Consider the following 25000-nt stretch of genomic DNA (forward strand, 5'->3'; position numbering starts at 1 on the left):
ACACTCTGATTCATCGGGTTCATTGATAGGCCTATAGCAGCAAGCCAAAGCCTGCTTTACTTATTAAAGGGATGGATCTCTTTCCTTTCTTTACTTTAACTGCAAAAAGAGAGACTATTTAACTGTCTTGATTTGTGTGTAACTTGAACAGACATTATTATGCCTTAATGGATGTGTTTTATATCGTATTGGTCAAATTAAAAACTGAATCATCTGTAAAGAAAGTAGCTTGAGCTGCAATCCATGAGATCAATTCCAATCCAAGGATTAATTTCCTCAAATATATGTACGAGCCAGTCTTTCAGTCTGACCATCCAAACATTTTCAAAACAACTAGGAGCATCTTAGCTATCCACCAACACTTCATATACATAGAAACAGAGAAAGAAAAGACAGCTCACAGCTTGTGTAGCAGTAAGATTGCTTTAATTCTAGAGTGAGTTTTTATCTATATCTTCATGCTAAAATCCAGTGAAAATCTATTATAAAGATATTTTAAAATGTTCCTTGCTGTCTTTCTTCAGCTGTGCTATGTAATAAAGTAAAAAAAGTCATCTTTAAAAAGAAAATGTGTGTTTTCTACGGCACATGTAAGTGTTTCCTCTTAACTATACCTTAACGTCACTCGCCATCATTCCTAACTATTTTATCCAACAGTTCATTATTAAAACTTTTTGCCTCGCAGTCTGCTATTAGATAGTGTTAGGAGAAAATGCATTTTGGGCCAGTTAATTATGTTTGGTAAATTCCCGTCTCATGCTCAGAAGCTCTTGTTACTGTAACCTAATATAAATCTTGGAGCACCCTGGTAGCCGAATGGTTACAGCGCATGCACGTACAGTAACTTCTATCATTAACTCAGTGATAGACTTTTGCGTTTCCCTCCTTGCTGCGGTACAGCCAAAGATATACATTACCTACATTTTTAGATTAAGAAGCATATCAATAATTTGGTGCAAATCCTTTCTGTTCTAGAAATTACCACAATTAATTGTAATATTTGTATTTGCACTGATAGCACAAAAGGGTACCTGTTTGACAACATCACGCAGTATTATAACTAGTTGGCAATCATTCAGCAAGGCTCATGTGTTTTCACTTCAAACCCTGAGTGGTCCTCAACCTTTTTGATTACTGCAGTATTGTAAATGAAAACACAGAACACAAATGCATATTTGTAATAATGACTAAGATCTCCTGCTTGAAAATATATATATTTTTTACCAGAAAGAGTATTCTCTTTTAAAAACCTAGGTGCATTTGCAGTTTACTTTAAAGGTACAATGTGTAAGAACTTTAATTAAAAACATTTAAAAAATGAACTAAGATTATTAACAGAATGTGAAGAGGTAACAGTGTTGATGTGATGTCAGAGACGTCTTTGTGTTGTGTTGGAGGAGTACAAAACACATTAAATATGTCATATATTTATACATAAATTAGAATACTCTAAAACTTAAAATACAATACATATGGCCAACTACTACAACTAAAATAAAAACATAGGATAACATACTATAGTAGTGTTTTTTAATAACTAATCATTTTGATGAATTTAGATTGTATGGAGCCAGTAATAGACGTGACATTCTGCCCACTACTTCAGGCTCAGAACTACACATAACACCTTTAGAAGAACAAAGTATTTGTCGCACTAGTAGAATTATTTAAAGCTGGGATAATCAATATTTTAATAATGAATCAAATTATGAACCACAAAGAATTATTACTCTGCAGTGTGTTATTATTATCTTTCATCTCATTGCTTTGGTTTGACGGCGGCTCTCATCACCCTGCAGGCAGCTGTTTTCCAGTGAAAAAGTTCTCATAAACCACACATACCTGACCAGCACCAAACAAAAGGCAGATAAAGACAGACTAGCTGTTGCACATAGTGCAGCATTTAGCAGCTAAAGAGCTGTTTCCCTCAGTAGTTACGGTAATAAAGACCAAAACAGCTTAAATGAGAGTGAATGTTGAAAGTGGCCAGAAATACAACTGCAAATGAATGCTAATGTTGCTCTGTGCCTGCTGGATGTGTCCACAGGCAACTGTTTGAAGGCATGTTTGCTATATTAACTTTATAGGACATCATGTTCACAGCGCTGCCCCTAAGTGCCCAAAAACACAATAAAATAATGTAGATTTGAATACTATTCATATTAATAATATTAATACTATAGAGAGAAAAGAATGGCACCAGTGCAGTAATCTATGGTTCCTTTGTATTTCTGGGTAGTTCCTATGTTTTATATTGCTAACTTTGGGTTATAGCATCTGAAGTCACTTCAAACATCATTGACACATCTTACACTTTGATTATTTAGAATATATTTTTCTTGTGGTAGCAGGCAGCAGAAAAGGTTTTGACGACGCTGTTGATGGCAGTGGAGTCACTCAAGTGATGTATACATTAACCTTTTTGTTTGTAGAGAGCTACAGTAATGCTATACTCTCTGAATTCTAGCATGGGGCTTTACTGAGTGACTGAGTGTTTAAGATTAGGTACAAACGCAGGCTTTGATTGGCGGTCTGTGAAATTGATACATGGTATGTTATTGGTTTACCTGTGCATGGAGCTTACATCCTGGAAAGGTGATCTTTGTCGGTGTTAATGTTCAAGCCACTCGGTCAATGCAGTTTCTTCTTGTTGGTGATGGATTGCTGATTAAGAGTGTGTGTGTGTGTGTGTGTGTGTGTGTGTGTGTGTGTGTGTGTGTGTGTGTTTGTGTGTTAACACAGACACATATTTCAGGTCCCTGTTTCCTATTGCCGTCAATTTTTTCAATGTTTAGTTTCAAAGTTCATTATACTTGTTTTTATTGTGCAAATAATACGTTTTCTAATAGTAATTGTTGCATGAATTGCATTCAAGGCAAGGCAACTTTATTCATAAAACACATTTCATACAATGGGTCAATTTAAAGTAATACATTCACTGACAAAGCAGAGGGATATGGTGTCACCTTGTGTAATGTTTACAATGCAGATCATTGACATTAGGTTTAGTAATACAAATAATTACCATCCGCGACAACGACGCTGGTATTGCTTTGACCTTGTCAGTCTGTGTGTGTCATCAAATCAAAATGTGCTCCTGGAGACACCTACTGTACCCATGGATGTATAAAGAGAACTGGATACAGCGTTGGTAGCGGGGTCCATGGGGTCCATAGAGCAAGCGCACTTGCGTTTTCCTTAAACCCCGCCTCCCAGTCGCTCCGTCTCGGCTCAGTCACATGAATGGAGGAGGAATAATAACTCTGGATTTGGCTATTAGTGCAATTTACAACTTTGAGGACCTTATTATTTAAACAATGGCTATTTAAGTGTTCGTACTGGGAAGTTGATTTACTTCAAAAAAGGTTATAAGCTGATTTACAGACGTCTCTTTTGCAATGTAAGTCAATGAAAACACTTATTTTTGGGCTCCAGGGCATCACGGTTTGGCCACTGCAAAAATGTTCTTCACAGCCTGGGACTCTTCCTGTTTACTGGTGTGTAGTTGAGATCAAAATTAAGGCAAAGTTAAGAAATGGGTGTGGTTTTAGCAAGTGCGCCAGACGTAGGGGGGTAGGGAGTGGGGAAGGGGCCATTGGCCCCCACCACTTTAGACATCTGGTCTGATTAGGAGTCACGGTTGGTGTGATCCCATCCCAATATGGTCTCTAGTTTAGTGCTGCTAAACCTAGTCCACACTTGCCAAATCAAATGATATAGGTGGGATATCTACAGTATATCTCAAAAGTGAGTACACCCTTTAGATTTTTGCAAATATTCTGTTATATCCTTTCAGGGGATAACATTATCCTACTGAAACTTTGATATAACTTAAAGTAGTCAGTGTGCTGCTTGAATAACAGTATAGATTTATTGTCCTTTGAAAATTACTCAGTACACAGCTGTTAATGTCTAAACAGCTGGCAACAAAAGTGAGTACACCCCATAGTGAACATGTCCTAATTGTGCCCAATGATGTTGTTTTCCCGCCCTGGTGTCATGTGACTCGTTAGTGTTACAAGGATTCAGGTGTAAATGATAAGCAGGGCTGTTAAATTTGGTGTTTTGGGCACAATTCTCTCTGAATGCTGGACAACATGGCACCTCATGGCAAGGAACTCTCTGAGCGGCTGAAAAAAAAGGATTATTGCGCTTCACAAAGATGGCCTTGGCTATAAGAAGATTGCCAACACCATGAAAATGAGTTGCAGCACAGTGGCTAAGATCATACAGCGGTTTTCCAGGACAGGTTCCACTCGGAACAGGCCTCGCCAGGGTCGACCAAAGAAGTTGAGTCCACGTGCTCAGCGTCATATCCAGAGGTTGGTTTCCAAAAATAGACGTGCGAGTGCTTCCAGCATTGCTGCAGAGGTTGCAGAAGTGGGATGTCAGCCTGTCAGTGCCCAGACCCTACGCCGCACACTGCATCAAATCGGTTTGTATGGCCGTCGCCCCAGACAGAAGCCCCTTCTGAAACCGATGCATAAGAAAGCCCGCAAACAGTTTGCTGAAGACAATGAATCCAAGAACATGAGTTACTGGAACCATGTCCTGTGGTCTGATGAGACCAAAATAAACCTGTTTGGGTCAGATGGTGTCCGGCGTGTGTGGCGGCACCCTGGTGAGGAGTACCAAGACAAATGTGTTTTGCCTACAGTCAAGCATGGTGGTGGCAGCATCATGGTCTGGGGCTGCATGAGTGCTGCCGGCACTGGGGAGCTGCATTTCATTGAGGGACACATGAATTCCAATATATACTGTGACATCCTGCAGCAGAGCATGATCCCCTCTCTTCGGAAACTGGGCCGTAGGGCAGTTTTCCAACATGATAATGACCCTAAACACACCTCCAAGATGACAACGGCCTTGCTGAAGAAGCTGAAGGTTAAGGTGATGGACTGGCCAAGTATGTCTCCAGACCTAAACCCAATTGAGCACATGTGGGGCATCCTCAAGAGGAAGGTGGAGGAGTGCAAGGTGTCCAACATCCGTGCGCGCCGTGATGTCGTCGTGGAGGAGTGGAAGAAGATTCCAGAAGCAACCTGTGCAGCTCTGGTGAATTCCATGCCCAGGAGGGTTAAAGCAGTGCTAGATAACAATGGTGGTCACACAAAATATTGACACTTTGGGCACAATTTAGACATGTTCACTATGGGGTGTACTCACTTTTGTTGCCAGCTGTTTAGACATTAACAGCTGTGTACTGAGTAATTTTCAAAGGACAATAAATCTATACTGTTATTCAAGCAGCACACTGACTACTTTAAGTTATATCAAAGTTTCAGTAGGATAATGTTATCCCCTGAAAGGATATAACAGAATATTTGCAAAAATCTAAAGGGTGTACTCACTTTTGAGATATACTGTAAATTTAAATCGGATCCAAATCTTACCCATCATGTAGTAATTATTTTTCATATATATTTCACAGGTAACCCTAGTAACCTCGCCATCTTAACAAAAAAGAAAACACTTCCAAAGAGCTAAATAACAGCTGAATAACAACTATAAAGTGGGATTGCCAGTGGAGAAGAAATGCAATTCACTAAGTATTCTTGATAGTTATACATTTGGAGCAACTGTATTTCCTATTATTGATACTTTATTCATTAATCATCTCTGCCTCTCCCTCACACCTGAGTGTTTTGCATGTGGATGAGCATCCTGACAGTACCCCACTGTCAGGGTACAGGAAATATTAAACTGTAAACTCCCTTTTTTGCTGGCATCAGTGTAAGATAACCCTAGGCAATCACTTATCAGTGGTGGTGACAGATGTGGACGTGTCAGAGGTAGTAAGAGGAGATGAGCTGTCACCCAGCTCACTGTTCCTGTGTGCTAAGAGGACAAGGAGAACACAGACATGTCAACACCCCACAACCCCCTTCTCCCATTCTCCCAGGCATAAGAAAGGCTTGTAAGAAGAAAGTTTTTTCTTTTTCTTAACATGTATGACGTTTGAAGTGTTTTCATCCTTTTGTGACAGTTAACAGTTAGACATTTAAGTGCCCAGTGAGCATTGTTCCTAAGACAAAATCAAAAAGAGTTGACTTGAAACTGTCATTGCAGAGGAAAGCTCTGATCCATTTAGGTGAGGGCTGAGAGTGGCAGAAATCTGTCCATGATCTCGTTATTATTCAATCTCTTAAGTGGAAAGACTAAGAAGTACTTCCTTCATGTTCGTCTGATAAATCCACCAGGCTCCTCTTCAGATTGATGTTAACAGAGCTGCTTGTAGGTAACATGAAAGGAAGAGATATTTTGCTATATATAGGTGAATGCATCAATCAATAATGCATCCTGCTCTTCATGCACTGGCTTCTTGATTATCTAGCATTCAGAGATTGCAAAAAATGCACACCTGCTTTTGCCCCTCAAACATGTTGCACATGCGTAAGACTCTGAAGACTCTTCAGATAATGCAGCATGTTAGGAAAGTGCATTTCCTGTAGCCCGGGTTGTATAACCATAACCATTTTGAAGTATTTGGTTAGGTGTTGTGTGGTGAGTGTTTGTGTTTGTGTTTGTGTATATTGCATATTGCATATTGCTGCTCTTGTGTGAAAGTGTTGGCTGTTATGGTACAAACTAGGCTGGAGCTCTCCTCACAGCCCAGCAAAATCATAATCTTTTATCAGGGCCATCATATTACTATTATTAGTCTCCCTGCCTTGTGTCACGTTACTTGTGCACTATTGTTGTTCAAATATGAACATTGAGGAAGTTATGTTTGGTGAGCCTACCCCCCTCAGCACCCGCTGGTATAAGGTGGCCCTCTGTCTGAGGTCGTGGTAACCATAGCAGGCCTTGGAAAGTGAAATGCGATGCGGCGGGCCCTCTGGGCTGTGTTTCTGAATCACAACTCCATAATGAGCTGGCAGAGCTCAGGCTGCATCAAAGATGCAGCACCCAAGTATCTGTTTCAACTCATGCTGCACAATAGTGCAGTGTCACCTGTGCAGGTGGAGGGGGTGGGCCCAGAAGCAGCACAGATAGACTGAAAGCTTACAATCACTCTACTTTACTCACACCCAAACATCCTCAGATGAGCTTCCTCTGTAAACTGCCTGCTACACTTTAAGACATGTCTGCTCCGTTGATGTCTGTGCTTTGACATTATGAAGCCTTCCTTGCTCTAAAATAATTTTTAAAAAGATGATACCTTATAAAGTTAAGCATCAACACTTGCTGTGTTCAGGTAATATAAACACAGTTAATGTATGTGGTAAGTAAATAACAAACTACTGCATCGCAGTTTGAAAACTCTACGCCCGGTAAAACAGCCACCCAGCGGCTGTGAGGCTGAGGCGTGTCGTTTTCTGGTTTCCGCCACTTTGAATATAATCCAATAAACAAACTATAAAACAAACACGGATCATGGCTGTATTATATACGAGCTAGTCGGTGCAGCTCTACTTCTTCTCCCTCTATACTGGGGGCAGATTGGAGCTACACTGACTCACTATTGCCTCCAGAGGAACAAATGGTATTACAAGACTGGACGGTCTGGGGCTAGTTAGTTAGCATGCTAATTTCAATAGATATCTCTGCAACACGATACATAGGTGAACTAAGTTAACCCACCTAAGAACTATGGTTATTCCACTATCCAGCCTGCTCGTGGCCAATGTCCAGTCACAGGAAAATAAAACTCAGGCTAACCCAGCAACAGGACTGTGTGGCTCCATCATGGCATCCCAGATCAAGCTGTTGCACTTGACGGGTGGACCACAGGACAGAGCGCAGGACTCCTATGAGAGGAGAGGACTGTGTGTTTACATCAATGATGCTTGGTGGTCAAATGTCAAAGTTGATGGACAATGTTTCCCTGATTTATATTTTTATGTTAAAGATGCTGGCCATATTATCTGCCCAAAGATTTCACCATTGTTTGTTTACATTCCTTCTGTTGCAAATTCAAAAATGCAGTACGACTATTACTGTTTTTGTTCTGTTATGTTTTGCGAAATGACAATAAAGTTTTCCTTGAATAGACGTCTTTGACATAACGTCAACACTTTAACCTCTTCTCATTCTGTTTATTTTTTATGTATTACATTTAAATTCTAGTGTATCTTACACATTGCCCTTTTAAGCAGGTTTAATGTCTACCATTAATACAGGGGTATTCAACTAAAATTCTAAGAGATCCAGTTAGAGAACATTTCTGCAAGCAAAGGTCCGGAGCATCATAACGTCTAACGTGCGTTATGAATTAGTGTGATATATATTGAAGTAGCCTAGTAGCTGTATCAACGTCTGCATGTCATCAACAACTGACTGTCAAATCTAATAAAGAAAGTACAATTTAAAACATTTACAGAATATTTATTGTCACTTAACATTGAACTATACAGATATATATATATATATATATATATATATATATATATATATATATATATATATATATATATATATATATTACTGTAGATATGTATGATGTTCTTCTCGGGCTGCATTTAAAAATAAAAGAGAAAATAAATAAAATAGCTTTTGAAAAATTGTGCATCTTAAAATAAAGTGTTTAATTTTAGAAAAATAAAATAAAGTGTAGCAGCAGCTTGAGTTTCCCTTTTTCTTTAACTGTTTCATATCCTGATTTAAGTCTCAACCAATGTTAGAATAAATCTCAACACATCTTAACAATTGAACCTGGGTTAAACTGTTCTCTGTGGCTGATGATGCTGACAGGTGGCCTATTTCCAGACTTGAGTGGGTATGTTTGGTCAAAAACGTTGTGCTTTGTCTCATAGTGGTGTTTCACATCACCACTTCTAATGAGCACCACGGTCTCTGAGCATATGAGACGCTGGTGTTGTGCTCCAGTGGGAAGGATGAACATTCTGGGTTAAAAGCTCTGTTGACTTTTCTCTTCTTGGAGAGCGCCATGAGTAGTTATTGTTCTCTCCCTGTCTGCCGCTCACTCGTCTCTTCGTCAGTGTTTCTCTCCCTTTCTCCGTCTTCTCTACCTGTATTGCTAACTTGTCTTTCCGTCTGTCACTCGCCTCTCGCCTCTCATCTGTCTGTATTCAGAGTCCCAATGTTTGCCGCCTGGAATGCACAGATTTGATTGGCTGAGTAGCATCACATGGGATGGCTTAACACAAATGTAATTGGTCTGTGAGTTTCCTGAACCGCCAAACCAGTGCCTTAAAAACGAGAAAAGCTGCGCCAACTAAAACAGAAACGCCCCGTCAAAATTGAAAATCCCTCAATAATTTATTGATTATAGGTCCGGGTCCGGATAGGTCGGCGTCTGGGTCCGGACTCGGACTGCGGTCCGCCTGTTAGTGACCCCTGATGTACACCCTCTTTATCATTTGCCAATTCATATATGCATAAAAAGAAAATCACGCAAGTAAAAAAGAGAATTTAATACATAAAAAGTACAAGTTAAAATATAGCGATGTAATATAACATAGAAAATATAGACTAAAATAAGTGAGCAAGACACTGAAGCCCTAACCACCCCTTATGAGCAGGTGGCACCTTGCATGGCAGCCCCTGTCGTGTGTGTGTGTGTGTGTGTGTGTGTGTGTGTGTGTGTGTGTGTGTGTGTGTGTGTGTGTGTGTGTGTGTGTGTGTGTGTGTGTGTGTGTGTGTGTGTGTGTGTGTGTGTGTGTGTGTGTGTGTAAAGAGCTTTGAGTGGTCGGTAGACTAGAAAAGCGTTATATAAATGAAGTCTATTTACCACGTGGTGTCACAACAATCAAACGGCTATTTGTAGTGTAAAGATTGTTGTTGATTGTTTTTTCTTTTTTTTCTTTTAGAACCATTACCTGTGAATACAATTAAAAGATTCATACAGAAAACAAGGAAAACTAACATACTGTAAATCTGTTACCCCTCTTTGTATCTCTTTCTTAAAACAATGTGCCTTCCTCTGTTCCCCCAGGAGACTCCTCTGACACAGTGACTCCGAGACCCCTCCTGACTCAGGGATATCATGGGACCCCTCCCTGTACACCTTTCACCACTCCTCATCCTTCTACTCTCCTTCCTCCTGGCCCACCCCTGCACCTCCATCAGGCCCCAGGTTGTGGAGCGAGCGTCTTCCCCCGAGCAGCCTCAGCCCTCTGGTAACGCTACAGGGTCTGGCAAGCGGACGTGTCCGGGCATTGTGGTGTGTAAACCCGGTGTACTGCTGCCAGTGTGGTTGCCACTCAACCCTCCAGTGGGGGAGCAGGCAGGGAGGGCTCTTGTCTACTTCCTCTGTCTCATGTACATCTTCCTGGGTGTGTCCATCATCGCAGATCGCTTCATGGCATCCATAGAAGTTATCACCTCTCAGGTATTATTGTACTTCATATTTGTAGGATATTATATGCAGCCAACCTTGATTTAATAAAAAAAACTTTGCAGCTACATTCTTAGTTTGTTGTTAAATCAACTTTGGTCCCATTGTACTCGCTAAGATTGTGACTGACACAAAAGAATCTTGGGAAATTCCATGTCCCATTATCCTCCAGTGGCTAACATTGTTAAAGGTTCTATATACGGCATTCAGAGCATTGACATAGCAGCAATCAACTATTTTCTATGTAAAGATATAGTGGAGTTATGTCTTCCTGCGTGGAGAATGAAGTCACTCTCCCTCTGTGTGTGTTGTAATCCCAGCTTTGCTGTGCTTTGTTTACTTAGCTGGTTGCAGTGCGCGCATGTTAGTGCATGTGAGTCCCTGTGTGTGTCCCACTGGCTAGCTAATGACTGCCGCTCTGCACTGCACACATACAGTGGTTACCGCTGATAACGCCATCCTGAGTCACTGTGTTGTCATGGCGGATACAGAAAGCCCACCCTCCAGTTCGCGCTCTTAACACTGTTAGCTCTGTCAGCACTGTTGCTGTCGTCGCCATGTGGAGGCAATCCCTCAATCATAGATATGCTCTCAATTCTGTATAAACAATAAACAAATATCAAAGCTATACTCTATATCCAATCTTATTGGAGTATACTGGTAATTTAATATTGAAGTGGAATATTGTCAAATTGAAAGCCCCATTCATTTCAAAAAGTCCTTTAGAAAATGAATATGCAAACCAACTAAGTATGACAGGCACCTTAAGCCCCTGTAAAAGTTATGGAAACAAACATTTAACATTTAGTTTGGCAAAATAGAGCCAAGAATAAGTTCTAAAAAGCTACAAGTTCAAAAAATGAAGTTAAACAATAATGTCATGGGTAACAGAAGATATAGACTCAATATTGGTGGGAATAGAACAGAACTCATGTCCATGAGTTCTCTATCATTCATGAGCCAGAAATAAAATAAAAAATAAAAACTCAAAATAAAGAATGAATGGGTTGAGAAAACATGGAAAATGGTTCAAACTAAAATAAGTTAAGAATCTCAAATCAAGAGAAATGCACTAAATTAAGAACTTCATCCAGCCAGTACAGATGTTGGCTCTAAGAAATGGATGGACAACAGACTGTTATTAAGACAATTATTTAAAACTAAAATCGTTTCAAGAATGTAACCTTTCTGCCAAGGAACCTTATACATTTCTACAACTCAGACAATATCTTCATACAAATATAGAATGGCAACCCTCTAATATGGAAATGCTTTTCATAAAAAGCTGAAAAAGAACAGTTGAAGAAAGGAATTATTTCAAGTTTCTATAGAGCATTGCAAAATGATCTGAAGAATAAAGATTTAGATGAGATGAGACTTGCATGTGTGGCCACAAGCTAACAAATAGCCCAAATTGGAGGGAATTTGACTGGAAGATGAAAAACAGGTATTTCAGAACCCTCATTTATTACAGCTAAATATAGTTATTCTTCAGGATTATATTGGAGGGGTTGTGGCCACCAAGGAGACCTCTCACATATATTATGTGGAGCACTGGGGAGATGTTAAAAAGAAAACTGAATTAATCTTAGATACAAAATGTGTGTGAGTTCAACACCAGGCTTCCACAATTGTGCCCCTGAGCAAGATACTTAACCCTGAGCTGCTCCAGGGAGACTGTCCCTGTAGTTAGTTCACTGTAAGTCTCTCTGGATAAGAGCGTCTGATAAATGACCTGTAATGTAAAAATGTGACCCTAAGTTGTTCTTATTGGGCATTCCCGTAGGAACTGAAATGGAGAAAAGGAAAATGTATTTATTAAGGATCTTTCTTTGAATAGCCAAAATAAATAGTTTGTTCTATTTTTTTATTCCAGGAAATTCTTATGTAAAAACACAAAAGAGACTGCAGATATATGTGTATGAAACCATGTAATGTTTGAATTGTATCGCATAAATTAAAAGTAAAAATAAAAGTTAGATGCTGATGAAACTGTCCAGATTTGATCTCTTATCGTCTGTATCCTTTCAGAAATATCATATATATCCCACACATCTTCACATATCGCATGCTCTTTTGAATACAGCCATGTGGCTGTCAAAATATATATAGATATCATATTGTGACATTGGCTTCAAGGACTGTAACTTGTGCATGTGACTTCAGTGCTAACGGCATCTTTACAAACTTCTGTCATTGCAGGAGAAAGAGGTGACCATCACCAAACCCAACGGTGAGACGACAGTAACGACAGTGAGAGTCTGGAATGAGACTGTGTCCAACCTCACTCTCATGGCCCTGGGCTCCTCTGCGCCTGAGATCCTTCTCTCCGTTATTGAGGTACATACATATTTCACATTCCTCCAACAGATATTTTCAAACAAAAAAACAGTTGTCTTCCACTGTGACTGCTGTTCACACACCTTTAAAAAGCAGTGAGAGTTTACATTCTTAAAAACATGCGTGTGCTGCTTAGAATGACACAGAAATCTATGACTTGTACTCGTGTATGTTACATTTATAAATAGACTAATAAATAAATGAATCAATACTATAAATGAATGAACATTTGAGTAAACTCTGGGCACCACATCGCTACCACCAATGTGAACAGAACTTACCGCATATTTCAGCCAATACTCTATATTGTCTCTTATAATGTTAATATTCTGGTTTTCTTTTTCTAGTTATATATTCATATTTATTTAATATACACAAAAAATGTGGCTTATTCCAACAGATTTGTGTTGTTTTGGTTGTTACATGGCTCTTTAATTCAGGTCCACTTAGCATTCAAATATGTGCTTGATTTTGATCTTTGTGACGTTTGTCTTTTTGTCCCATAAATGTTGACAGGTGTGTGGGCACAACTTTAATGCAGGGGAGATTGGACCGAGCACCATAGTGGGCAGCGCTGCCTTCAATATGTTTGTGATAATTGGTCTGTGTGTGTGGGTGATCCCCAACGGAGAGTCTCGGAAGATCAAACACTTGCGAGTGTTTTTTATTACTGCTTTCTGGAGTATTTTTGCCTACATTTGGCTCTACCTCATACTGGCTGTCATCTCCCCGGGGATTGTGGAGGTTTGTTTCTGATGACTGTATATAAATGTTTTTCTAATAAGCCAAGTGTGTAAATCATGTAATGCTCATATTGCCTGTATTGCCAGGTGTGGGAGGCCATAGTGACACTGCTTTATTTTCCGGTGTGTGTGATCTTGGCTTGGATTGCTGACCGTCGCCTACTCTTCTACAAATACATGCACAAGCGTTACCGTGCTGACAAACGGCACGGCATTGTGGTGGAAATGGAAGGTGACCTTGCGCCGAAAGGCATTGACGTGATTATGGATGGAAAGTTGTCAGACGTCGGTTCGTGCCCTGGAAACTCCTCTAGTGTGACAGTCTCTGTGCAGACAGGCAGTGAACTAGACCAGAACAAAGACGAGGTAAGACAAGTGTTGCTGTAAACACACATTGCAAGATTGAAGATTGAATGGTGTGAAATCATAGATTGTTTACCCTTTAATCTCAGGTTTAGTGTCTATTTCATATTAGTAATTAGTAAGTAATTAGAGCTCCTTAAATTACAAAATATTTTTTTTTTACTTAAGTTTAGGTACGTATTTTCTTAAAGAGGAGATCATTCGTCTGTATTTATTTTTTAAAGGAAGGAGAGAAGGAAGAAAGCTACTAGAAGCTACCTTGTCAGGCCCACTGGTGGATCATGTTTTTCTGACTTTTAAGCTACTTAATTGGAATTTAAGAGGAATACCAGGTTTCTTGGGGCGAGTAGCATTCAATCCCAGCAGGAGTCTGAACTACAGGAGGCTGATCAGTAGGAGGCTGAGCATTAGGAGTTACCAAAGTTGTTCTTTATAAAGAGTCCTGCTTTAGTCTGCAAGTCAAAACTTTGAACTTTATTAAAATTTTGTCTTTAAAAAAAACACAATACTTTTGTCATATCAACTAAGCCATGTCTTCTTATTCTGCTGTTGAATCCCATCCAAGGCTGTGCAAGAGTAGTCAAAACTTAAAACTACTGTTGTAATTAACTACTGAGCAAGCGCAGCTACATCTTTATGAATACGGTGTGTTCATTTTCCCTCTTGGATAGGTGGTCCGCATCTTGAAAGACCTGAAGGAGAAACACCCAGACAAAGACCTTGACCAACTGATTGAGATGGCCAACTACTCTGCCCTGGTCCACCAGAAGAAGAGCCGTGCTTTCTACCGGGTCCAGGCGACACGCATGATGATTGGTGCCGGAAACATATTAAAGAAACATGCTGCTGAGCACTCACGTCGCTCAGCAGCCCAGGAGGCTGACAAGGCCACATGCTCGCACATTTGTTTTGAAAGTGCCCAGTACCAGTGCACAGAAAATTGTGGCTCTCTGAGCGTCGGGGTGATCCTTGAGGGGGGCACAGGCCAGAACACTTTCTATGTGGACTACTGTACAGAAAATGGCTCCGCCAATGCTGGGGCAGACTATGAATTTAGTAAGGGCACATTAATGTTCCAGCCAGGGGAGGGCCGCAAAGAGATCAAGGTGAGCAAGGGGAGAAGCGGACTGTAAAAGGTAGTAGGAGAATATGATAGCAACTTTAAAAGTTGTGTTGCAGTGTGTGTATGGTCTTTTGCATCCCTGAGGAGATTGACTGTACAATACTCTATTCTCTCCAGGTGGGCATCTTGGATGATGAAATCTTTGAGGAGGACGAGCATTTCTTTGTGCGTCTTCAGAACCTGAGGTTAGAAGAAGGTGGAAATGAAGGGACAGGAACTCCACCACAGGGTAGACTAGTGGAGCCACTGCTTGCCACTATCACTATCTTGGATGATGACCATGCTGGCATCTTCACCTTTGGCCAGCGTGTGCTGCGGGTGAGTGAGAGCACAGGCATGCTGACGGTGACAGTAGTGAGGAACTCGGGCTCCAGGGGCACCGTTGGTCTGCCGTACCATACAGAGGATGGCAGTGCCAAGGCTGGGGTGGACTACGAGGAGGCCAGAGGGGAGCTGGAATTCACCAATGAACAGACCAGGTAAGGCCCAGTCAGCAATTTGCTCTCAACCCCAAGCCCATTGGTTCCTCTTTAAAAACGGGGACCAAAAACATAGTTAAAACAATTGTAAAGGCTAAATGAGTTCCTGAAACACTGTACTGTAGTTTTTAGACAGAAGTACATTTGTTGGAGACTTTTTTAAGACCTGGATTCGTTGCACTGGTGAGTATTTCAGGTGCTTGTGGCTTTGTTGATAATAAGAAATAAAGAATATAGCAAGACTTATCCTTTAACAAATTTCAATTCCAACTTGTGTAATTTTGAATTCAACTAACTTCTCTTTGTTTTTAGTTTTTATCAGGCAGTCTCGTTAAGATCTCTTTTACAAGACAGACCTAAAAACAAGAAACTTTCACAAAAAAACAAACAGCAAAAGAGAAACAACATAACTACACAATAACAAGGAAGTTACAAGAATCAAAAAACATGAGATAATGAAGCTTTACAATCTCCCAGTGGACTGCACGACTCTAGTTTGAAGGCAGTTTGCACTTCTTTCCATTTAAAAATTGCAAACCTGAAATCAGTGCATGAGGTGTATCTAATGATAAGGAGTTACTGGAAGGTGTAGTGTTGTTACTAGATTTAAAGAGGAAAGAGATGCGAGGTAGTTTGGAAGCTTCAATGTAGGTAAATAGTGAGTGGCAAAGCCTATAACAGGCATCTCTCTACATGTTCTCATTCGGCCTACTTCTTGGGAGACAAACTACAATATGGTCTGATGGTGTCCGAGCCTTTGGCATAATTACCTCAAACACACGAGGCAATGATCAAGAATACTGCTGTTCTCTTATTCAACCCAGTGGTACTGACACCCAGCACCCTCAGTGCTTTTATATTTCTACTACTTTAGACCGTTTGTGTTTTTCTGAATGGCGCACCTGACCCTCACTGAAAGATTACCAGGACGAGGTCATATTAAACGACTTGACACCTAAAGATAATCCCGCCCCTGATCAGGTGTGGGAAACCTCCAGTCACCCCATGTAAACTTACAGATCCTTTTCCCATTAAAGTTTCAGGTTATTTAAGCTGTTTGCACATGGACTAATTGTACACTTAGTGAAATACACTGTTATGTAACAAGGCCAAACAATAGATGCTTCACACTAAAGTGTATTACACTTTGTAGACCATAGTTAATGGAGCAGTGTAAGGGTGTGTAGTCATATTATTTCATTTATTTTTTGTTCTGCTGGGACCATTATGTCATGTTTATATGTATACTGTCCTCTCAAGTTGTCAGGGATTTATCAACATATTCCACAAATGAACTATATAGACATTGGTTAACCATGGTGTTATTGTGCTACAAGTCATTAAGTTTAGCGCTATTTCATTGGCACACTGAGGAATAAGAGCACATTATGTTTAACCCTGAATTATTTAAAGGGCCATTGTGATCAATTATTTAGGTCACTTCAATTTGTGATGTGATTTAGATGGTAGAGAAAATGTTTAAGATGTGGAGGTATTGTGTGTTTAGCGTATGCACCTCATGGTTCATAGTATTTAGTACTTGTAGAACATTTTTAAAATATGTGTGCATGCTTGCATATCTCCAGTCAGATCTTACAGGTGCGCATTATAAATGTGGCGGAGTATGAGAAGCAGGAAAACTTCTTCATTATGCTTGAGGACCCAAAATGGCTGAAGCGAGGACTCTCTGGTGAGTGTGTCAGCATTTAAAATGTCAAGTGACTTGTGTTTTAATGATTATGGTAAGGAAGTAATGCTGTATGAGATGATAGTCTAAGAAGGACTGTTTGTTTACACTAACATAAGATAGTACACTGACACACAGTAGATGGCAGCAATATCCTACATCTAGTATCTAAACAACTACAACAGCAACACAGGCAGCTGAACACTTGGCACCTGCGTCAGAGCCAGTAACTGAAGATTACACGCTGCCATTCACTGCTGTCTCTGTTTCACTGCAGCCAATTATGAATTTATTCTCCTTTAGTTGCCTGTTTGCTGTCAATGTGGCAAAAGGATGGAGCAGGAATTAGATATGTGCTGGTTAGTGTAGGTCGGAAAAACAGATTACATTAGGGTGTAATGTACAGCAATTTATATCATTAGGTAAGAGTGCAAATGAAGGCTAACAGTGAGGGTTCACTGTGCATGCCAAACTGCTAAACAAAGTATATAGAGTTTTTGTAATTGCATTGTAGTGTCTCTCAACCCTCTCTCAAGGGAATGTAGTAGGCCCTGAAACTAGTGTTGTTATATTGTATTGAATCATTGTCTGTCTTTCTTCACAGCTCTGCTGCTAAACCAGGGTAAGATAGCCTGGGTGTTAAAGGTGCAATGTGCAGCATTTTTAAATACCAACATATACTTGTGAAATTTGCAATTCTTCTGCTGTCCTGGCTCCTCAATGGTGGAATCAGCTCCCCATTGACATCAGGAGAGCAGAAACTCTACACATGAATTAGATCAGCATATTTTCTGTATATCACCTATGTGATAGGGGCAAGGCCACTGGGGAGGCATATGGCTGCCTCTTGGGGCGGGACCAGTACCACTGCTGGGGTGGGGCCAGCCAGAACTCGGAGTAGGAACCAGACCACCATTTAGGGCAGGCTGTGCAGCCGCTGGGGGGTGGGACCAGGCAAAATGCTGAGGATGGGGCTGAGTTTCTGTCATGCCATTCATATGCTTTGAGTTATGGATGGGAATGGTTAGGGTTAAGATGATAATTGGGGTTTGAGTCTTTGAAAATCAAAAAAGGTCCTCTTGGCCACCCCACATCCAGTTTAACAGGAAGTACATGAAATCACAAATGCAAGATTCTCTCTAAATGCCACACACAGCACCTTTAAATGTTTGAAAGTGTGTGCAGAGTGCGGAATGTTTTTTCATCTTTATGCTTTAGGTTTGGGCCTGTGCTCTGAGCTGAGCTTTAGGATGTCTGTGTGTTTTGTAAATGACACATAAGTATACATATATAGACATGATAATTAAATGTCTGTGCTCCCTGACAGGCAACCCCACCCCTGAGGAGGAAGAGGCCCGGAGGATCTCTGAGATGGGAAAACCCATTCTAGGAGAGCACAGCAGGCTCGAGGTCGTCATAGAGGAGTCCTGTGAGTTTAAGGTGTGTGAGTGGCTGATAGAAGGCACTAATAGTAAACCAGCTGTCTTTGTACAAAGAGGTCACTGAATACAGAGGTATAAATACAGACAAGTATATTTTAGGTCAGGTCCATTAGGAAATATGACCCATGAGCTCATTGGTTTTTGAAAAGAAAAGGTAAGTGAACATATGCAGCTTAAAGGCAAGTTGTAACGTATTATTACGTCTGCATGTTTCAAGACTAAATATTTGGGAAATGTGCTTTTATCGGCATTAGGCAGAGATAACAATAGTTTGTCTAAATTGACATTAGTTTGGTTAACTTACGATATATACAAAATATCATTTGAGTGGTATTTCCTTTGAAAGCTTAACAAACATAAGCGCCTCAGGGGTTTGTGTTGTTGCAGCTAAAAACAATGTGTGTTATTTATGCATATGTGTTTTAGTTAATTAACCACCTCACACCCTCTTACTCATCAGACTCCCAATGGAGTACTAGACCAGGTACAGTTTCTGCCAGCATTCTGTGTGTGATTGGACTGATTAGACGTTCCTCATCTCATTTTCTAATTCATATAAACTCTCATTATGCTGTCATTATACTCTAATTACAAAAACATTATTTTATTCATATCTTCCCTTTCTCCATTCTCAACTTGTCAGATGCATTAAAACATCTTGATTTTGGATGTTTGTTCCTTCATGTGTGCTGTGTGTGAAATCTTGGGTCAGTTAATTATTCATCAAATTAAAATTCTGCAGCCAGTGGTTTTGTGGGTATACTATTAACAGGTTAGTAAATTCATATTTGCCATATTGGTTTTAGATATCACACAACTAGCCTCTGAAACAATTTGAAAGCATTTTTTTGTGACCAGATTTGTTAATTCATCCTGTTAATCCCACAAACAACATTCTCTTGTTATGTAAAGGAGTTGGGGGTTTTTTATACCGAAGAGGGTGAAGTGACAAACATCCCGCATTACTGACTTATTTAATGTGTTGTAACAGAACACAGTGGACAAACTCCTGAAGGACACAAATCTAGCTGTAGTGATTGGCACTCACTCATGGAGAGAGCAGTTCATTGGAGCAGTCACAGTCAGTGCAGGTCAGTGGCTATTATATATATATATATATATTATATGGTTTTTTTTCTGTACTTCTAATGATTGTTATTTTTTTAACCATGTTAACTTTTATCTTGTTTTTTTATTCATGTAGATTATATTTTACATTAACTCAATTTAAGGTGCGATATAAAAGGGTTTCATGTTTGAATAAATCTTTATAATTAAATGTTACAACTGGTCTTGTGCTGGCCAGTGACAACATGCGGTTCAGTTTGTAAATGTTAAACATATCTCAGAGCTGACATGAACAGGACTCATTTTCACAATATGGCTGATGTTACTAACAATGAATAAAATGTTGGGAAATATTTATTCAATATATTCATTATTTACTTGCCAGAGTTAGACGAGAAGATTGATATCACTCTCATGTCTCATAGCATACACACTGGAAACGGAGGGAAATAGCTGCCCTGGCTCTGTCCAAACGTTACACGATCTGCCTACCAGCTCTTATCTAAAGCTCACTAATTATCATATAAAACTCCATTTTTTTAAACCATACAAAAAATGACAAGTTGTGGCTTTATGGGCGATTATTGGACTGGGCTACGTCTTGACTGATTCCAAAATGTTGAACTATTCGTTTATAGAAACTGTTAGGAAGGTAGGCTTTGTTTGATTTATCTTCACTGTGTCTCCCTTAAACAGGTGATGGAGATGAAGAGGAGGGACAGGAGCAGCGAATGCCGAACTGCTTCGACTATTTCATGCACATATTGTGCATTTTCTGGAAGATTCTGTTTGCTTGCTGCCCACCCACAGGGTACTGGAATGGCTGGGCATGCTTCATAGTGTCAATCTCTGTCATTGGTTTCTTAACAGCCATTATTGGAGACCTAGCCTCCCACTTTGGCTGCACCGTCGGCCTGAGAGACACTGTTACTGCAGTGGTTTTTGTAGCTCTGGGGACTTCACTTCCTGGTAAGTGATCCTACTAGTGAGTCTCAGTTTTTGCAATATACAGTAAATCCCTAAGTTGGAGACACACACAGTAATGCCAATGCTTAAATCAGTGCATGTATTCCAGAAGTCTTAGCCTGGGTAATATGGACTGAAAGGATATTGTGTTAGATTACACTATTGAACTACTAACTATTTATTTATTTATTAACTTCATTATTTTCCCAGATACCTTTGCCAGTAAAGTGGCTGCCACTCAGGACCAGTATGCGGATGCATGTGTGGGAAATGTGACAGGAAGCAACGCGGTTAATGTGTTTTTGGGCATTGGGCTGGCCTGGTCCGTGGCTGCCATATATTGGCAAGTCAAAGGTAAGGTCTTCCGTGTTGACCCCGGCTCACTGGCCTTCTCCGTCACCCTCTTCACCATTTTTGCCTTCTTCACTGTGGGAGTGTTGATGCTACGCCGGAGGCCGTCCATAGGCGGCGAACTGGGTGGCCCGCGGACCTCCAGAATCCTCACTGCACTGCTGCTCTTTGGACTCTGGTTCCTCTACGTCCTCTTCTCCAGCTTGGAGGCCTATTGCCATATACAGGGCTTCTGAGAGAGCACAGCTGGGGAGAGTAATGACTGCACAATAACAACACATCACAAGGACATTCACCTATACAGTTCTGTTCCATAACTACCACCGAGAAGACCTATCATCACTGCTGCCATGGTTCATAGAAAAATGTATACACACCACAGACTCGCACAGCAAATCTGTACGTCACATCCACTGCAGGACCGTTCCAGTCAGCAGAATTTATTGTGAATGCACTAATTATTTTCACTAAAGTGGACTAAATAATGTGCAGTGGCGGTTTTTGCAAAGCAGGTCGGCATATACTCTGTGAAGTCACTGGATGTTGCTTGATACCTGAAGGCTCGTAACCTGGATTTCCAGTTTGGCCTCATTTCTTCTCATGCTTATAGAAACGTGGTCAGATTAGGCTGCCTGACCTAGTAATTAAATAAGAAAAACAATGACAGCTGCTTTTACACAGATTGCAATTTAATGACACCTCTGAGTTTATCATCGTGTTTATACCACGAACACTTGTCACAGGTAAACACAGAAGCTGTGTTCAAACTGTCATCCAAGTCTGTTATCAGTAAGCAGCATAAATCCATAATTAGATGTATTTGACCAGTTCATCTGTAACGTAGTTCAAAGCAAAAGTGCTGTTGCTATGGTTAGCTCCAGTTTTTCACACAGATTTAGAACAGCGGTAATAAAACTGGAAGTGTTTGAGTTGTCTTTGTGTATTACTTTGAATGGAACTGCCAGTCAATTAGAAGTGTTTTCTGCTGCGTGGTATAAAAAACTGAGCAGTTTGGTTACAATCCTACAGTTTGGGAGATAAGCTGCTGTTATGTGAAATAGCTCACACTGATAAACTGTGTCTCTGAGTTATGTGGCACGAGGCATTGTTTAGTGTAATGTAATGCACCTACTGAATTCATTCTCACTAGTATTGATGGTGAATAGTAATGATCAGAATTGCAATAACCCAATGTTGAAATGTATAATTGACAAAGAATTACACAGGCAATGAATTTCTAATAAGCCGTGGAATGAAAAAAATTCTCCTAGTATCTGCCATTGAGTGTGATTGTTTCATTCACCCCTGAAATCTTATCTGTTTATTTATCAATGGTGTAATGTAATGTCTTTGTAATTTAATGTATTTGAGCTGATATGAACAAAAATATATTGTAATTTATTGTAAGCTGTCACAATTACATTGAGATTTTGAAATTTTAACTGAGTGTGTCTCCCTTGGATCACCCACATTGGTTGTTTAAGCATTACTTCCTCATTATTGCAGAAGATGGCTGATTGTCTATGGATTTGAAGATGGTAATATCAAGATATTTGTGAGAGTATATGATACGTCATTAAGGACATTTATTCTTGTTTGGGGCCCACTGACTTGCTCCTAAATTCTCTCCAATGCTATAAGATATATTTAAGGATTGTGCATCCAAATAACATGGATAGCAGTTTAAGGATTATTAAAAGGATAGAAATCTTTCCAAAAATGTCAAAAAAGTGTATTAAAATGAAAAAAGCAAGACTGAAAAACATGGACCCAAAACAGACCTCTGAGATACAATCCTGGTCATTCTTATAGAGGAAGACAATAGTAACGCAGCAACACTTGTCTACAGGTAAGCTATAAGAACACTAACTGTCAGTGATAAAAAATGTTTTGCTTTACCATTTAAGGAGCCAAATGTCGACAGGGACATTGTGCTGAAATGGTCCTTTAGAAATAAGAAAAACACAAGGACACGGGTGAATACGCGTTAATGAGGCTGTTTCGGTCACTTTGTTGTTGTTTGTGTAACTTATTTTTAGCTGGAAAGTTCTGACATAATGCAACGCAGTTGGGTGGTGTGGGATGTTTTAACATGTTGGGAAACATCCTTCCAGGTTATGAAAAGCAATGAGTCAAGTGAAAGTAACACTGTTTAGGTTAGTGTTTTCGTAGTTTTTATGATTCACAGGCTTGTTAGATGTTAACAGTGTCCCTCTGTGCTTGGACTGTTCTAAATACCAGGGTTTAGTTTAACCTCATCTACTCTGGAGGACACAATAATGTAAATCATTGACAGGGTAGAGCGATCGTGTGAAGCGTGTGACGGTCTGCTGCATTCAGTGGAAAATGTAAAATGTTCATCTAAAAAAATCATGCTGTGATCCCAACGTTTGAATACTATTAGAGGATACGCATTGGACCGATAGGGAGTATAACATGTATACCTAGTTAATTTTTTTTCCCCAACATAAAATGTGATTTTAGGAACTCCAGTTAAAACACTTGACTATGGAGTGGACAATGTAAAATGTAGTCGTCCCTTTAAATTGTACAAACAGTATTCCGTTTTTCCTACACCTCTTGAATGCAGCAATAGCACGGCACAGCAGGGGACAGGACAACATGGCTGCTGCTGCGGGCCGATACTTCGGAGAAGGCGGCAGAGCAACGAAAAGACAGAAAACTGAGGACGGAGGAATGACAACGGTGAGGCTTTCCTTTTGGCCTTGGTAGCTGGGGTTATAGTATGATAAAATGAGCTACGTTTTGCTTTTCTAAGAGATTAATTTAGCATGACAAAGTAGCTATTAGTGCTTCTCTAGCAGCTAGCTAAAATGAAGAAGCTAGCTAGCTAAGTAGCTAACCAAGTCACGTTAACGCTAGTTTGATCAGGTTTAGCGAAAACAATGTTAAAGCGATCGCAGAGTTTGTCAAATTAATATTATACAGCTAGTCAGTGACACATAAATAAATACCTTTATCTGTACTAAAACGTGTGTTAGTTAAGGATAAGTGGTGCAAATATAATCAAATACAAAATAAATGTCAGGCAACCATTAACGTTCATAGTAACGGTTACGTCAATGTTAGTAACGCCAATATGCTGCAACGCAAGGTTATTCTAGGACTCTCTGACTTTGGCTGCTATCTAACTAAGGTTAACTACTAATCTAACGTTACTGGTATGCTGCTCCATCCCCTGTTTGACCATCTGCGATGAAAGTATGTTGTGACAAGTATCATGTTGTGTGATTTGATTTCAGGAGAGCTACGATGACCCTCATAAACCGCTCCCCTCCCCGGTGGTGCACATCAGGGGCTTGGTGGACGGCATCATGGAGTCAGACCTGCTGGAGGCCTTGCAGGAGTTTGGGGCCATCAGGTAATAACAGAGCACCTAAAGTCGGGTTTAGACTACAGGAGTTTTGGTCTGATTTGTTCCCGATTCACTTCTCCTGATAATCGGAGATTATTACCAGATTCTGGTAATATGAGGGGTTTACAGAACCAGTCTTAAAACTCCCGAAATGTTCGCAGAGTCATCGGGGACGACTCGATTAATTTCAATCATGTATTTAGGAGTTAAAATGTGGATAATTACGACAATACTTTCCCAGCGCGACCACAATAGCAAATGAGAGAGAGAAGCCTGAGCAGCTGTCGGTGTTGCCACGCAACGGTAAACATATTACTGTTGACAGATTTTAAAACTGACAGTTAACATCTCCCCTCCAGGCAGTTCTCATTGAAGAATAGACAGCCCATGTTGAGAGCATATCCCCAACCATGTTCGCTTCCAGCCTTCTGTCTTGGTTTTTTCTCTCTCTGCAAAGCATTACTACAGAAAAATGTTGCATCATGTCAGTCTGTGTTTTGTTTACATTTGATTCTTCATGAGATCACGTGAGCTCACGTAATGAGGTACAGTGTTCCTCTGGCACAACAATCCTAATAATATCCTGTAGTGTGTTTGCACTATTATCTTAGGTTCTTATAGTGTGTGCATGTTTGAGATTAAATATAAGAAAGTCCTTGCACTTTCTCCTTATGTGTGTGATGCAACCCAATTTCAAAATTGTTTAGGATTCTAAAACTCCTGTAGTCCTAGCCTGGCTGAAGACCGTGTATGTGTAACGTG

At 40.1% G+C, this 25000-nt stretch overlaps 2 protein-coding genes across 3 annotated transcripts in view; both read left to right on the forward strand.

Annotated features, from left to right (window-relative positions):
- Positions 1-9949: 9949 nt before the first annotated feature.
- On the forward strand, positions 9950-21251 carry slc8a2a (solute carrier family 8 member 2a). 2 transcript variants are annotated; one of them, XM_029447830.1, is made up of 12 exons: positions 10220-10294; positions 12503-12640; positions 13157-13384; positions 13471-13749; positions 14418-14852; positions 14987-15348; positions 16935-17038; positions 18363-18475; positions 18938-18961; positions 19469-19568; positions 20242-20514; positions 20722-21251. In XM_029447830.1, the coding sequence occupies exons 1-12, from the start codon at positions 10223-10225 to the stop codon at positions 21096-21098; spliced, it is 2505 nt and encodes an 834-aa protein (XP_029303690.1). In that variant the 5' UTR covers positions 10220-10222; the 3' UTR covers positions 21099-21251. The 2 variants fall into 2 exon arrangements, with proteins under 2 accessions (XP_029303689.1, XP_029303690.1); XM_029447829.1 differs by lacking the exon at positions 18938-18961 and having other exon boundaries at positions 9950-10294.
- Positions 21252-23444: 2193 nt separating this feature from the next.
- Positions 23445-25000, forward strand: part of hnrnpl (heterogeneous nuclear ribonucleoprotein L) — a 12845-nt gene continuing 11289 nt past the window's right edge. Inside the window, exons 1-2 of the mRNA XM_029448873.1 lie at positions 23445-23568; positions 24126-24244. Coding sequence (XP_029304733.1) covers positions 23485-23568; positions 24126-24244 — 203 coding nt within the window. The 5' untranslated portion in view covers positions 23445-23484. The remainder of the gene's footprint in view (positions 23569-24125; positions 24245-25000) is intronic.

The sequence above is a fragment of the Cottoperca gobio genome, chromosome 14 (genome assembly GCF_900634415.1).
Source record: "Cottoperca gobio chromosome 14, fCotGob3.1, whole genome shotgun sequence".
Taxonomy (NCBI): domain Eukaryota; kingdom Metazoa; phylum Chordata; class Actinopteri; order Perciformes; family Bovichtidae; genus Cottoperca; species Cottoperca gobio.